At 37.7% G+C, this 16,183-nt stretch overlaps 1 protein-coding gene across 3 annotated transcripts in view; it reads left to right on the top strand.

Annotated features, from left to right (window-relative positions):
* The window catches only part of SLC26A7 (solute carrier family 26 member 7), a 107,251-nt gene that overhangs the window by 17,616 nt on the left and 73,452 nt on the right, over positions 1-16,183 (top strand). For all 3 annotated transcript variants that reach the window (XM_084759600.1, XM_084759598.1, XM_084759599.1), the window contains exons 3-4: positions 2,207-2,317; positions 8,126-8,298. In XM_084759600.1, coding sequence (XP_084615726.1) covers positions 2,207-2,317; positions 8,126-8,298 — 284 coding nt within the window. The remainder of the gene's footprint in view (positions 1-2,206; positions 2,318-8,125; positions 8,299-16,183) is intronic.

Genomic DNA, 16,183 nt, shown 5'->3' with positions numbered 1-16,183 from the left:
TTTCTTCTCTAAGTTCTCTTTCTAGGATTTTCTCAGTCTGTGCTCTCCACCCCCATTTTCATCTTAAGATTTTGAATCATTTTATTGACTTCCTTCCCCTCACTGTTTGCTCTTTTCTAAATTTCTTCTGGTGATTTATTCATTTCCTCTCTCATGGTCTCTCTCATGTCCTCAATCTATTTGACCTGCATCTTCTTGTATTTCTGTACAGATTTTATTTGTATCCTCCATTATCATCTTTTAAAGGAAGGATTTGAGTTCATTTTCCTGTGTTTCAGTTGTGTTAGAGTGTCCAGGGCTGATTTCTTTGGGATAACTGGGTTCTGGAAATGACATAGTACTTTAGCTTTTGTTGTTTGTGTTATTACACTGGTGTTTAGGCATCACTTTGTCTCTGGCATTGGGTGGTAGTTTCTGGTGTCCTTCACTGGCTGATGAAAGCAGCTTGTAGCTGAATGGGTATAGGCTGACACCCTTTTCTCCAGGGTTCAGAGGGATCAGGGACCTCCTCCATGGATCAGCTGAGCGACCTGAGGTCAGATCTACCTTTGTTCCACACTGTAGTGTTTCCTCTCATCAGAGACACTGGTGTTTTGTGGTCCACAGATCAGTCTGGGACACTGAGCACTGTGTGCGGCACGCCACTGTGTGGCTAGATGCTAAAGACTGTGAGCATGCCTGCAGAAGCCCAGTGGCTTCTCTGTGGGCTAGCTGGCTGACTCTTCCCCTCTCACCTGGGATACACCAGCACTGGTGTTTTGGAGCTCTCAGTTTGTTCCTTCAGATGCTGAGCAGTCACTGCTGTTCTGCTGATCAGATACTATATATGATCAGTGCCACCATCTTGGATCCCCACAAACACTTTTTATACTGAGTTTTAAATCCATCTGCCACCCCTCAAACTCCAGGTTTTTATAAGAAACAAGTCAGCTTTTGCTGCTGGCTAACTTTTAGTTATATAAATAATCTTTACTGAAAGGATATTGTTTGACAGGTGCTATGATTTGTCATAGCAATTTGTTAGGTTGAAGATCATACCTTTGATTTTAAAATAAGAATCCTAAATCTCTTAGGTTGTCTGGCTACATATTTCTACTTCATATACACATTGAATGTTGGAGTAGAGACACGGGTTAGATTTGGTGGAGATGAACTGGACCCCAGGAGCCCCAAGTGTGTTCTATAAACTAGTCACTCAGTGTTCCTGATGGGCTATTTTCCTTCTCAGGCACTAGAAATTAGAAAGACTAATGAGGCAGTTAGACAGCATTACTTGTGTGGAGCCTTAATTCTTCAACATGTGACTACACTGGCTACTGTTCCAGATACAGTGGGTCCACTTTGGCTTACATTTCTTTAAAGTTACACATGCAGAGTCCTGAGCATACAGTTCTAATTAAGGCATCACGAGTACAGAGTGTTATCTCTCCTATCTAAGTACTGTTTACATAAACATTCCAAGGACTGTCTTTTACATTTAGCCCAGTAACCTCCCCAGACTTACTCAAAACACAAAATTTCAATGAACTTATGAAGATTCACGAGCTATTGGTTAGAAATATGAATGTTTTGATATTTGATATCTATCAACACAAGGATTTTGGCTTTGTTTTTTGTCTCCCTCTAAACAGTGATACTATATATCTTTCATATGGCTGACACAGCAAGTATCACAAATGGGTCTGAAAACATCTCAAGATTGCCTTATAGTTTGGAGTATAAAAGTCCCAAATGTAGGTGTCAATAGGGCTGAAACTTTCTGAGAGCTGAAAGGAAGAATGCGTTCCATATTTCTCCCCTTATTTCTGGTGTTTTTCCAGTGTTTTTTGTTTTTGTGGTTGTTGTAGTAGCATTGGCAAAATGAAACAGCACTCCAATCTGTCTTCATCTGGTGCTTGGGTGAACTTTCATCTCTTATCACAAGATGTTCTCTAAAATAATGCCATTCTAATTGAGTTAGCCTCTATCCCTATTGTAATAAAACTCATATCAAGTAAATGTTGTAATGGTCATATTATCACTATGTATTCCACATGCAGAGGAGTTGAGGGTTAGGACTTATATGAGGGGGACAATTCATCCCATGATAACTACCAGTGCTGTGATAAGGATTACAGTCTGGGACAGTGCATTCCATTGGGAAGATCCATTGTGTACTGTGTCTTGGGGATATGAGATGTCCTAACTACTCTGGGCTTCTCCACAGGGCTGTCCTTCGCTATTCTTTCATCCGTACACCCAGTTTTTGGTTTATATGGATCTCTGTTTCCAGCCATCATTTATGCCATATTTGGAATGGGACGCCACGTTGCCACAGGTAATAATTATTGTCTATGCTTACGCTTCTCATATAGCTAATAAAAGGGACTCAGGATGATCATTAGCTCTTGATTACCTTTTAAAAGCCATTCTCACATAGTGAGGTAGGTTTATTTATCAGACACACCTTATTTTTTTGCCATATTTCTGTGTCATAAAATAAACTGAAAATAGAAACTTTGCTGAATTGACAATGGAATAAGAATGTGAAATTTGAGAGAAGACAAAGACAACAAAATTGAGTTGTTCAAATATTAAAAAATATTTTGGTGGTGCGTGCAGTGGTGCATGCCTGTAACCTTCATACTCAGGAGGGAGAGGCAGGTGTATCTCTGTGAATTCGAGGCCAGCCTGGTCTACAAAGTGAGTCCAGGACAGGCAAGGCTACACAGAGAAACCCTGTCTTGAAAAAAACCAAATATCCACCTATCTATCAATTATAAATCTAGTTAGATTTTACAGGACACTTTAATTAGTATACCTCACCCTACCTCACACTGCATCTCTGAAAAGCATGAAAATGAATGGCCAGGGTGAGCAGTCAGGGTTATTCTGATGTTAGGATGAGCTGCGTGTCTGTGTGAGCCTCACCTAAGTGCACGCCTCTCTTGTTACTCACCACCTGCATGGCCCTGGTCAAGCATGTCTGTGTGAGCCTCACCTAAGTGCACGCCTCTTTTGTTATTTACCACCTGCATGGCCCTGGTCAACGTTTTAAAACTCTATTTGTTACTTTTTAAATAATAAAATGACTCTTCCTCCATTTCTTATAATAGTGAGACCTAAACATTTAGTATATAGTGTTTAATTTAACACTTGCAAATATTAATGTGACACCTACTGAGGTTACTTATTATAACATGATGTCTTAATCTTAAATATTCAGCCAATAATGAAATATAACTCAATGGAAACATCTGCAGACATTGCTATGCATTTTGTGTGAGATCTGAGTCCCTAAGGAATAACATTTAGGACTGTGCTTTCTTTGGTCGGTTTGTGTTTTTGATTGTATTACTTTCCTAACACAAATTACCATGAGATAAGTGTCTTGAAACAAAAGACGTTGCCACTGTTCTGGAGGTCAGTGATCTGAGTAAATCTTCTAGACTTAAAGTGAACAGTGGAGGTGCATTATTTTTTGCATGCTTTAGCAAACAGCTCATTTTCTTGACTTTTCTATCTTCTAGAACTTTTCTACATTCTGGGCTCCTGGCCACTCAACAGTTTTCAAGGCCATTGGTGGCACCTTCAGATCTCCCTCTGATTCCACCCTCTTGCCTCCATCTTCTGTATTTACAAAATGTTATGATTTCATTGGCTATATCTAGACAATTCAGAATAATTGTATTTTATGACTAGTTGATTACTGAATTTTACTTCACCTGCTATATTTGCATTTCCTTGCTGTAGAGCACGTATACATTTATGGATTCTGAAGATTAGGTATAGAAATGTTGGGAGGGCATAATTTTGCTTATCATATTGATGTATATGTTTTTTCCATAAAATGATTTTGTACTTACACAAATTTGGTTTGTACCAAAACTTTGTTATGAGTGAGATATCAAAATTAGCAGTCACTTATAGACTTGGTACCTATGAGACAGCATTCTGAGGGAGCATGTTAGAAGTGCAGATGCTGGCGTTTTCACAGGATGTCTTACACACACATATACCAACCCCCAATTCTGGACATAATGACATATTTTAGTCAACAAAAAATGGCTCAGAAACCATGTTTCATAATATTAATCTTACTCTGCATTATGGCTGATGTAATTTGGGTAAGTGTACGATGATATGCCTACAACAGTGAAATTAGCAACAATGAATTTTCAAAAATGTATCTCTTCTCTTCTGAGGCCTGCAATAATATATAACATATATATTTTAAGACCTATGTATGCATGTGTGCCCATGCACATATATGTGTCTGTTTCAGAACAATGTATATACTATTAATCAAGAGTTTGTTGTGGAGAGTTCCATGTTCTTGTCTTAACACAACCCTTAAAGTGGGCATTAATTTGTATTACATATATACTTCAAATGAACTAGGAAAAAACCTATAAAGTTTCTTATGACAGCACAGGTTAAAGTCACAGACACACAACTTACACATCAGATGTAGCTATGTCTGAAACCCAAACTACTATTTTCTTTTTGACAATGAAATGTTTTACAACACACATTGATGAGATTTTCTTCCAGAAAGTTGCAGACGGAGAAAAGCAGAGAATGAATTAGAAATTCTTTCCTTCCATATTTCCTTATTATTTCACGTATGGTTCCACTAGTGATGCTCCTAGTTCATCCTCTGGAAGGATAGAATTACAGATATGAACCACTGTATGCAGCCAAAAATTCATAAAGCTTATTGCTTTTAGTAATTCTGATTTTGCCACAGAACATTTAAGGATGTCTATAACAAGAAAGAGCAAAGGTTTCAGGAATGACCTCACAGATATTCCTTCTGTTTGACACCGGGTAAAATAAAAAGGGAAAACAACACTTCCCAATAGGCCATAATTACTACTAGAAACCAATGTCGTGAGTATTGGTTCACCTGCATAATCCCAGCACTTGGGAGGCTGCAGCAGGAAGTCTACAGAATGCCACAGATTCAAGCCCTGTTTGAGCTTCACAGCGAATTCTAGGTTAGTCTGCATCTCAGAATGAACTCCTGTCTAAAACCAAAAAGTTAAAAAGTACACAATTTGAGCATACAGAAATGTATATACAAGCAAAACATTGCATTTTGTAGGTAATTACTGCAGATATTTTACTGGTTGTACAGTTTCAAAGTTCCCAAGTGTGTGAGACTCTGTAACCATAAGACAGCTATTTAAAAACATTAATAGCTATAGATGTGTCCAAGTACATGTGTTCCAAATTCACAGTGATTCTACCGTATAATAAATATGGGTGGCATTCTGTTTGTTAATTCATACTTTTCTGAACCCTCTGGACCTTCCTATTTTGGTTGAGAGCTAATATTAGGATCATTAGAATAAGTAACAAATAGGTGACATATTCTGTCCTGAAATAAATGACAGGGAAACAACAGGAATGAGTATTGTGATCTTCCTGTGATCTTAACTATAAGAGCCATTGAATCTCTAAAGACGCCCCAAATACTTAACCTGCAAATCATATCCCTCTTCTATTTGATCACATTTTAGTGTATGTGGGAGATTTTTGCTTCTTTAAATTTTATTAAGAGACCAATATACTTTTTACAAAAGAAAAGCAGCGCCTCCCAGTTAGGTGTTCAACGCACTTCCGAATTATTAAACACAATAAGACATTATATTATGATCACTTTAAAAATTCAATTTGTTTTCTGACATGTTCATACATGTGAACAACGTATTGTGATTATTCCTTGCCTTTCCAGCCTTCATCGTCTCCTTCTCTCCTTTCTCAGCACACTCTCTTTTCAAATACTTGTTTCCATGTTCATGTTCTCAAGACCCTGGAATTCTCTAGGAGAGCTTATGCGGTTCACCAGTGGTTGTTAAAATGATGGCAGTGACTCCTCAATTCCCACAATTCATCAGTTGACGCTATAGAAGTAGGTGGGCTTCAAAGCCTCTGGAGCCTCCCTCCAATGCGTGTTTAGCCATTCACAGGCTCCCTCCTGTGTGGACCCAGTGGAAGAAAGTGCAGTTGCATTGAGCTCATATGTTTTTTTGAAAGCAATTGCTTCCTGAATCCAGAGTGTAAAGATGAAGAATGTGCTAGTTCATTCAGCCATTTGAATGTTAAGGATTAATTTAAACTATAATAACTTTAAATATACTTTTAAATAAAATATAATTGTGACACATGGAAGTCATGGAAAAGAACCAACTGATTTACTCCTTGAACTAGAAAAGAGAAAAATAAATCTGGTTATGATCCCAATAGAATATGAATTGTTTAAGGCAATCAATATGTGACAATATGTCTCATTGTGTCCAACCTTTAGATATGCCTTTTTAGTTCTTAATTTAGTCTTTACTCATCTTAAAAATTAGAAAATTCTTTGAAATGGTAAGCAATGCTCATCAGATTAGGGAAAGTTAGAAGAATCCTGTAGGATGCCATTTCAAAAAATTAATGAAAGACTTCAATACAGTGAGTGGGTCTTGCAGCTGACTGAGGCTCACCCCCTCCCCTACCCAGGCCTTTCAGATGGCTCCTTCTGTCTTGTTAAGTTTCTTCTTATCTTCTACTTAATCCCAGGAAATAGAATCCTAAACTAAAAGAAATAGTGTATTTTAAAAATACCTGCAGTTCTCTGTTATGTGGCTTTGGTAGAAAGCATTTTGCTCTATGCTTTGGGAGGTGAAAAGCCTCAAGGTGTGGCCTTCAAACTTTACTATCTGGTTTGATTTCATGGTTCTCTGCTGTAAATTGGAACCTATCTGATTCAAATTACCCATCTGGGTGCTAGAATCTTGTCTCCAACTGTTAGTTATATTCTTAACTTAGTTCTGTATGATGAGTACACTTTTTATAACAAGTGATACCTAATGATTTATTAAGAATACCTACCTCACTGAGAGACCAACAATTAGTTTTCTCTATGTATTTGTATACCATCAATTCTCAGAGAACAGAACATAAATAAAACAACATTATTAATCTTGCTAAGATTTACCTACTGGTTAACACTTATTGGGTACTAATGATATGCTATCAAATACTAACTATGATATATTTAAGGCCAAGTCCCTTGGAATCCGCATGTCCACATTGTTATAAGTCTATTGTGATGCTACAGCTCTTCTTCAAACCCTCTATCTAGTAAGGAAAGCAATCCCTGCACTAGGTTTCCACTGAGAGCAAGTTCTGCTGTCCTCATCTTGTCTGTGGTAGGCTGCCTATTTCCCATAGAGTCCCTTCCTCCAAATGCTCACACACAACTGGAACAAGGTAAGATCTTTAAGTGATGAAATGAGGGGTTGCATGCACAGCATAGCCTGTGCTTCTTTAATCTGGGTTTGCTGAAATTTCCTGTGGGAATCAGCAGTTGTCATCCATGCTGCTGCATTCTCAGGCAAGCTCTGCCAACAGCAAAGGCATCAGAGCTCTTATCAGGAAGAGGGGAGCATACCGAACAAAGTCTTACTTCTGTACCAGGCTATGTGTGTTCCCAGGAAATAATCATTGAAACCTGTCTAACAGCAGTAAACAAACACTATGGGTTTAATCATTTTTGGAAGCCCTGGCATTTTGGTCGTGAAAATAAAGTCTACTCACAGTTATGAAATCACAGGTAGAAAGCGTATAGTCCGGTGAGGAATAACTGAATAGATAGTTGTGACTATGGAATTTGAGCTGCATTTTGGAAGATGAAAGATTGCTTTGGTAGATTGGAGGAGCCAGTCCTACCAAAATTTTAGCCAGCAGTTGGCCTTTCAGGTCTTCAAGCTTTTCTTCTTTTGTTCTCCTCAATGTCTAAAGTGTGGGTATTAATGTCATTTAGTGGATGAGGCAATTTAGAGGCAGAGTGATATTCTTCAGGTGGCATTGTTAATATGTGGAAGGCTTGGGCTTGAATCTAGGCAGCACTCCTGCACCTTAGATACTCTCTATTGCAGAAAGTTAGGAATTTGTGTGGGTCAGAAAGACATGTTAGCTTGGTGAGCACTGCAGCAAGTCAGACGCAGCATGAGATGAAAGCCAGAGGATTGGGGTACACTGGAGTAGAGTGTGTTTCTCAAAGCTCGTGATGACTTTTCAATATTCGTGGTAGAATCCAATCACTTTTTAATGCTTCTATGGAAGTTTTTTAAAGTATCGTTCTCAATTTTAGGTACCTTTGCCTTGACATCCTTGATATCGGCCAATGCTGTGGAGCGGCTTGTCCCTCAAAGCAGCAGGAACGTCACCACGCAGAGCAACTCAAGTGTGCTGGGCTTATCTGACTTTGAGCTACAAAGAATCGGGGTTGCAGCGGCAGTTTCGTTCTTGGGGGGAGTGATTCAGGTAAGCAGCCCCAAGACTGGATAGGAGAGAAGAGAGAGGAGCAGGGGAAAGCAGTCAGTATTGCATTGAGTCTTTAGCCATGGCTTTCTCTCCAGATGGATAAAGGAGGATGGGCTTTATCATCACTGCAGTATGTAGTGATTCTGGAAATGCTGGGGACAAGAATGAAGTAGAACCAACAAGTTGAAGTCTTGGAGAAACACTTAGTAAAATTAAATCTTTAGAAGGTATTTTTTTTTTTTGGGTGGAGGTAAAACATGAAGTTAAGTGGGAAGGAAGGACTTGGGAGGGGTTGGAGGAGTGGAAAGATTATGACAAAATACATTGCAGGAAACATTTAAAGATAAAACATAAATGAAAACTAAAGCAGAAGTTTAATAATTTTAAGGGTTTTATGTCCCAGAGAAATGATGTAGGGGTTAAAATCACTTGCTGTTCTTGCAAAGGACATAAGTTCAGTTTTGAGCACCCACATGGAGGCCAAAAACTGTCCATATAGTTTCAGGGTACCCAACACCCTCTTCTGGCCTCTGTGGGCACCAAGCACACACACACACACACACACACACACACACACACACACACACACACACACACACACGTACAAGCAGGCAAAATAGTCATACTCTACTTAAGCACTTCATGATTTTGTTGTGCACATGGGCAGGCAGTAGATGGTACTTTGTATTCTTGGCTTACTGGTCTGAAGTCTCGTGACTCAGATCTGTACCCCTCTTTGCCCCTTTTACAACTCTGGGTGTCTACTGCTACCACATTGGCTACGGTCAAGTGTTCCTCAGAATATCAGAATTTCATACTTGCTGTTTTCATTAAAATGATCAGACCTAGATCACACAGAAAAGACTTTAATATTGAGTTTTGTGGACTGACAACATGCCTGATTAGAACAGCTTATAGGAGAAAAGACTTAGTTGTGCTTATAGTTTCAAAACTGTCAGTCCGCTATCACCAAGCTTTATTTCTGGGCTGGTGATGACACAGAGCATTGTAGAAGAAAAAGGTAGATTATTATAGGGTGGATAGAAAGCAGAGAGAAGGGGGTGAATTTGGATACTGGTAGTCGCTGAAGCACATGATCTGTGATCCACTGTCTGCAATGGGGCTTCACCCACTAGTTTTTACTCCTCCCACCCACACCATCAGACTTTGAATCTATCCATGTTTTGAGTTCAAGCTATAATGATCTAATAAAACCCTTGCACATTGCTTTGGGGAACATATCTTCAAGACATCAGTTTTGAAGAAACATTTCATACTCAAATCATAATATACAAAAATGCACTATATATCAGACACAAAATTCCCTCTTAAGTGATTATTTTTGCTTGCTCATTTCTTGTAAACTAAGTTATGTATATATAACTTCTCTGGATGTCTATGTTCTGGTCTGATAGAGTCTGTTTTGAAATATAGTCTTATTATTTACAAGATCACACAGCAACAGCAAAAAGGGAGACTGGTTGATGATTATTTGAATAAATGGAAAGAAAAATATGCCATCTACAAAAATACCCTTGAAATCCTTAGCATATTGCTTTCTGGATGTATCATACGGCTATAAAATGGAATAAGAACTAAAGTCTGCATAGTTTCCAAGAAAAATGAATTGTTTTTACCACAGTGATAGCATTCTAGTGGTTTTATTGGATTTTGTCTTTAGGACAGTCTTTCAGGACCCTGTGACTTTCACCATGTGTTTTTAAACATGGATGATGTCAGCATTCACTGAGCCTTGCATGAGTAGGCTTGCTTCCATGGTCTGTAGAAGGCTCTGGAAAATACCTGACATGCTCTGTCTCAGACAAAATCAGCTGTATAAACTGGTAATCGAAGACCAGATACATTGCATTCGGCTTGATATAGATTCCTCGTAATTCTTGCACATTTAAAATGAAAGGTAAAAAACATCATAAGGCTTCCCCTTGCACATTATTTTTCATTTCTGTTTCCCTTACCATAGGTACCACAAAACAAATAGTTATAGGTGTACATTATTTTCAGAATATATCATTGCTAATACTACTGTCTTCTTTGTCTCATTTCAACCATTTTCTGTGAGTCTCTATTGATTGCCAGGTATTTTGTCATCATTTAAATTTCTTTGAATTAGAATTTACACAGTAAATTATAAAAGCGGAGGCCAAGATTTGAACAAGAAAACTAAATCTCATGCCTCCCACTGCAACTCCCTAGAAATAAAAGAGCAAAGCAGGGTATTATTAAGGATAATGAAGTCATTTCATTTTCATGGCCGTTTATTGCATATAAAAATGTGATCCAGATAGTTGAATGTTTTCTCTTATAAGTTCGTCAGACATCTGCTTCCCTTCCTGTGTCCCAGGCGCAGGTCCTGCATGTGGATCTGTGAGAGTCAACATTTAAGCAGATGGCTGCACTTTATTTGACCCCCACACTCGTCTGTCCCTTGTCAGGCTAGAATTTTAGCATCTGGGAGATCTTTTCAATCCAGCTCCTCCATCATCACTTTCCTTTCTCCATCCTAAGGCCATTGACCATGAGGAAAGTGTTCTGCAAACGCAGTATGCTTCTCAGCCATTCTTGGTTTTGTTTTCACTTTTATGTTACCTCCTGAAGATCCAATACATGCAATCATTTTTTTTAAAGTTTTCTGAAGCAATCATGATTGACCTGACTCCCAGACTATGTAAATTAGAATTGTTCTCAGCTGCAGATAACAGACAGGCCAGTCCTCAAAGGCATCAGTTGCTTCACTGGGGTTTTGGTAGGTATTAATGTCAATCAGCACATTCAATTTACAAACAGATCTGCTTTCATTACAAAATCTTGCCCTGTGCCTTAGTATGATTTTCAGTTTTCAATTTTTCTGCTTTTCTTTATTATCTTTCCTTTCTTTTCATCTCTCTCTCTCTCTCTGTCTCTCTCTCTCTCTGTCTCTCTCTCTCTCTCTGTCTCTCTGTCTCTCTCTCTCTGTCTCTCTCTCTCTGTCTCTCTCTGTCTCTGTCTCTCTCTCTCTCTCTCTCTCTCTCTCTCTCTCTCTCTCTCTCTCTCTCTCTGTGTGTGTGTGTGTGTGTGTCTGTCTGTCTGTCTCTCACAGGTGATCAACCCCAGAATCCAAGGATCTTTTCTATTTTTCTATCCAAAGTCTTTGTCTTTCCTCTTGAAGTTTAAGAGTTCTCTATGTATTGGGGATTTTAGCTCTAAGTATGCCATGTGTTGCCAATTTTTTTGTTTGATAATTATTCAATTATATTTTACCATGCACAATTGAAAAATATGCGGAATGAAATTCATCACTCATTTCTTTTATTTTCAATGGATTTTAAGCAAGCATTAATTAGAAAACTTTCCCACTAAAGTGAGTTGATACGGAAATACACATACTAATTCCTCCTAGTACTGCTAAGACTTAAGAGTTTGTTTCCTCTTATATTTGGTTTCTTAATGACTGAGGAAAAACTTCCTAGAATAAATAAATAAATAAATAAACAAACAAATGAATGACTGAATAAAATGTTTATAGAGTAATATTACCTTCTAGCTAAGTGCAAAGGTCTAAAGAACTAGGGATGTAAAATGAAAAAGGAATAAAGGTTTATTTTATGTATGATGTGATGTATAAATCCGACTTCATTATGTTGTCTGAGTAGCTGCCTTACTGTGCCAGCAACATTTATTTAAGGGTTCAGATTTGTATGGATTTAATATGTTAGCAGTATTATTTCCATGTATATTTAGGTAGAATTCAGGACCTATGTTCAATGGCTTATTCTAGTCACTGTGTATCTTTTCTCCTGATAGTGACATGTTGTTTTTGGAGACTTTATTACATTACTTAGGGTCATATAGCACAGTTCACCTTTGGTGTGTGTGTGTGTGTGTGTGTGTGTGTGTGTGTGTGTGTGTGTGTGTGTTTTCATGGTTATTCTTACATGGTTGGTTTTAGCATCAACTTTACTGTATTCCAGGAAAGCAATTATGTTGACATTTTCAAGCTATGATGTTATTGCTTTCCTTATAATGCTGACTCGTCAAATCCAAGTACACGGAATGCCTTTATTTTTGTTCAAGTCTAATTTTGTGTGTTGTAGTGCTCTGGTAAAGTTTTCTCTTTACAGATTTTAACATATCTTTGTGACATTTATTCCTAAGGATTTATACTTATTTGCTGCTACTATAAATAGGATTTTCTTTAACATTATATCATGAGGTTACTTTTTGTGGTTATAAAAATGACCACTTTTATATGTTAATTTTATATTTTGCTAATTTTAAATTTCTATTTTTCTTTTATTTTTAATCTACCACATGAAGTAATTGTTTTGATTTGGTGTATTAACACACACACACACATTAACACACACACACACACACACACACACACACACACACACTGCCATCATACTGTCTTCATTCTTCATCCCTACTGTTCCCTCCCATGGCCCTATCTCCCTTCATTTGCTCTCTTTCCTTCTCCTAAGTTGGCTTGCTCTGCTTTCATGTAACATGTATTCCATTATTCTATCTTCTCCTTCATCAATTCCCATAAGATTTTTCCTTTTAATCACAATAAATCAAGAGTCAACATCTGAGAAAAAATATGTCACTCCCCCCCCCCCCCGCCTGAGTCTGGCTTGTTTTACTTAACATGATCTGCACTTGCATACTTTACTTGAAAATATCACAATTTAATTTTTATGGTTATAAATAAAATAAATTTTTATTGTTTACATATACCACATTTTCTTTATCTTTTAAAATATTGTTAGGTGTGTAGTTTGGTTTCATACCCTGGAAATTGTCAATTGTGAAGCAGTAAACATGAGTATATAACTATTTCTATGGTGTGTTGACTTAAAGTCCTTTTGATATGTGTATTAAGGGTGATACCTGTGATCCCACCACTCAGGGAAGCAGAAGCAGGCAGATTTCTGTGAGTTCAAGGCCATCCTGGTCTACAAAGTGAGTCCATGACAGCCAAGGCTACACAGAGAAACCCTGTCTCAACCATCCAACCAACCAACCAAACAAGTGATATAAGTGGGTCATATGTTAGTTCTATATATTTTTTTAAAACTTTAAACTTCCACACTGATGTCCAAAGTGGTTTTAACTGTTTATAGTCCTACTAATATTGAATATGGATATGGATTCCTCTTTCTCATATCTTCACCAGCATTTGTTTTTACTTGCTTTCTTTATGATAGTTATTCTGACTCCAATGAGAAGCAATCCTAAAGCATCTTCATTATTTGTTAACTATTTGTATTTCTTCTTTTGAGAATGGTCTATTTAGTCTATTGTTCTGTTGATTGGTTGAACAATTGATTCCTTTTGTGCTTAGAGTCTCCAGTTATTTATATATTGTATGCGTTACTTTCATATTTAATTGGAGCTGCTAAGAGTTTTCTCCCATTTTGCACCTGTCTTTTCACTCACTTGACCACTTTCTTTGTTGTATGAAGCTTTTTAATTTCATGGAACTTCAACTATGTATTTCAGGATTATTTCCTGTGCTTGAGTTCAGTCTAGAAAGTCTTTGCTTATGCCCATATCTTGAAGTATTTTGCTTATACTTCCCTCTAGCATTTTAAGAGATATAAGTCTTATATCAAGGTCTTCAAATCATTTTAAATTGCTGTTTGTCTAAGGAGAGAGACAGGATCTCTACTTTTGATCTTCTCTGTAGGCTTGCCTAGGTTACTGAGGCTCTCTTGTTCTTTCACATGGATTGGAAAAATTGTGTTTAGTTCTGTGAAGAATGTCACTGGCATTTTTAGTAGATTTCATTGACCCTGTAGATCCATTTCAGTAATACAGACAGTTTTACAATATTAAGTCTTCCAATTTGTATACAAGGGAGAAAATTTCTATTGTTTGATGTCTTCTTTAATTACTTTCTTTAATGTATTCAAGGTTTTGTTGTAGAGGTTTTTTTTTACTTCCTTAGTTAACTTTATTTATTCCTAGATATTTTAAAATATTTAAAAGGCTATTACAAATGGGAATTTTTTCCTGATTTCTTTTTCAGTAAACTATTGTTTTTTAATTGAGAAAGTTTATTGATTTCTGTATGAGTTTTGGGGTCCTGTTTATGTTTGTTGCTGTGAAGAGACACTATGAGCAAGGCCACTCATAAAAGACAGCATCTCATTGGGGACTTGCTTATAGTTTTGGATGGTTAACTCATTATCATCATGGCAGGAGCAGACAGGCATAGTTTTTTTGTGTGTTTTGTTTTAATTTTTAATTTTTAATTTTAATTTTATTAATTTATTCAGATTACAACTCAATTGTTATCCCATCACTTGTATCCTCCCATTTCTCCCTCCCTCCCGCTTCCCCCCCCCCCCCCATGGTTGACAGGCACAGTTTTGAAGCAGTAGCCAGACATATACTCCCTGATCCGCAGGCAGCAGGTGGTGGAGATGGGGTGGGGTGGTAGAGATAGGCAGTGAACCTGGTGTGCTCTTTTGAAACCTCAATACCCACTTCCAGTGACACAACTCCTCCAAGAAGGCCACACACCTCCTAATCTTTCCCAAGAGTTTGTAGCAACTGGGAACCAACCATTCAAACATGTAAGCCTATTGGGGGCATTCTCATTCCAACCAGCACATTTCACATCCTGACCCCATAGCATTTGCATATCACAAGGCAAAATGTATTCAGCCCAACATCAAAAGTCTCATAGTCATTCAGGTTCAAAGTCTAAAGTTTCTTCTGAGACTCAAGGCAAGTTCTTTAACCCTTTTTTTAAAAAAAAAATCAGATCAGATACATCCAACATACAATGATGCAGAATATATACTTCACAAGGGAGAGAAACGAGCACAGTGAGGAAATCCTGGACCAAAGCAAAACTGGAAACCTACAGGGCAAACTCCATACTCTGTCTTAGATGGCTTTTCAGATCTACTTTCAGCTTTGTTAGCGACAAAAGTTCTCTCTTGGGCAGCTCTCCTTGGTAACCCTAGCATTTCCAGCATTTTGGGGGGCTCCAGCTCAATCCAGGTTGCACCTTCACAACTTCATGCAATGGGACTCAGTGTAGGGAGTACCCCCCAAAATGCCTTACCCCAAATGGAGGAAAGTGACATAAATCCTTTCCTGTATCCTTATTGACTGAATCATGTGTCCAAAGTTGCTAAATTCTGCTGTCTTCTTGGGCTGAAACCTGGCCACCTTCCAAAAGGAGATCCCTTGAGCTTGTTCCTTTCACAGGAAGCAGGATGAGTTTGGTTTGTTCTTGCCCTGAGGTTGGGCTCCCTTATTCAATTTAGCATCAGCCCAGCATCCCCCTCCCCCCATCCCCCCAGGCTCCTGCCTTTTAAGCTTTTTATCTCCTTGAACACAGGACTTGGCTCTAACATGACATTTCTAGATGCTCCTTTTATATTCCAACTGTACATTTTGTATTTCTTTTTATCCAGCTTGCAATCTTTCCATTGTAGATCTGCGTAAAAGTGATTACAAATAACCACACGACACAGTTAGTACTGGGCTATCTTGAAATATCTGCCAATGATAGTAATTTAAAACTCTCAAGTTAGCCTCAGTCATTTTGTTATGACAAACTCAAAATGGAATCACATCTTTTGAAAAAACATCACAAGAATAGACTGTATCCCAGCTGATGATGATGATGATGATAATAATAATAATAATAATATAATTTTTATTATATTATTGTTGTTGTTGTTATTGTTACCCTCTGAAACCTTTTGAGCTAGGTTTCCAAAAATTCAAATCACTATCAGCACTCTTTCATGCTCATACCCACCAAGCTATCTTTTCACTGCTTTATCCTTACACCAACTACTGTCTTAGTTACAGTTTTATTGCTCTGAACAGATGCTACAACTACAGCTACTTTTATAAAAGA

The sequence above is a fragment of the Acomys minous genome, assembly GCF_964271855.1.
Source record: "Acomys minous genome assembly, chromosome: 1".
Taxonomy (NCBI): domain Eukaryota; kingdom Metazoa; phylum Chordata; class Mammalia; order Rodentia; family Muridae; genus Acomys; species Acomys minous.
This window is presented reverse-complemented; position numbering and strand designations above follow the sequence as displayed.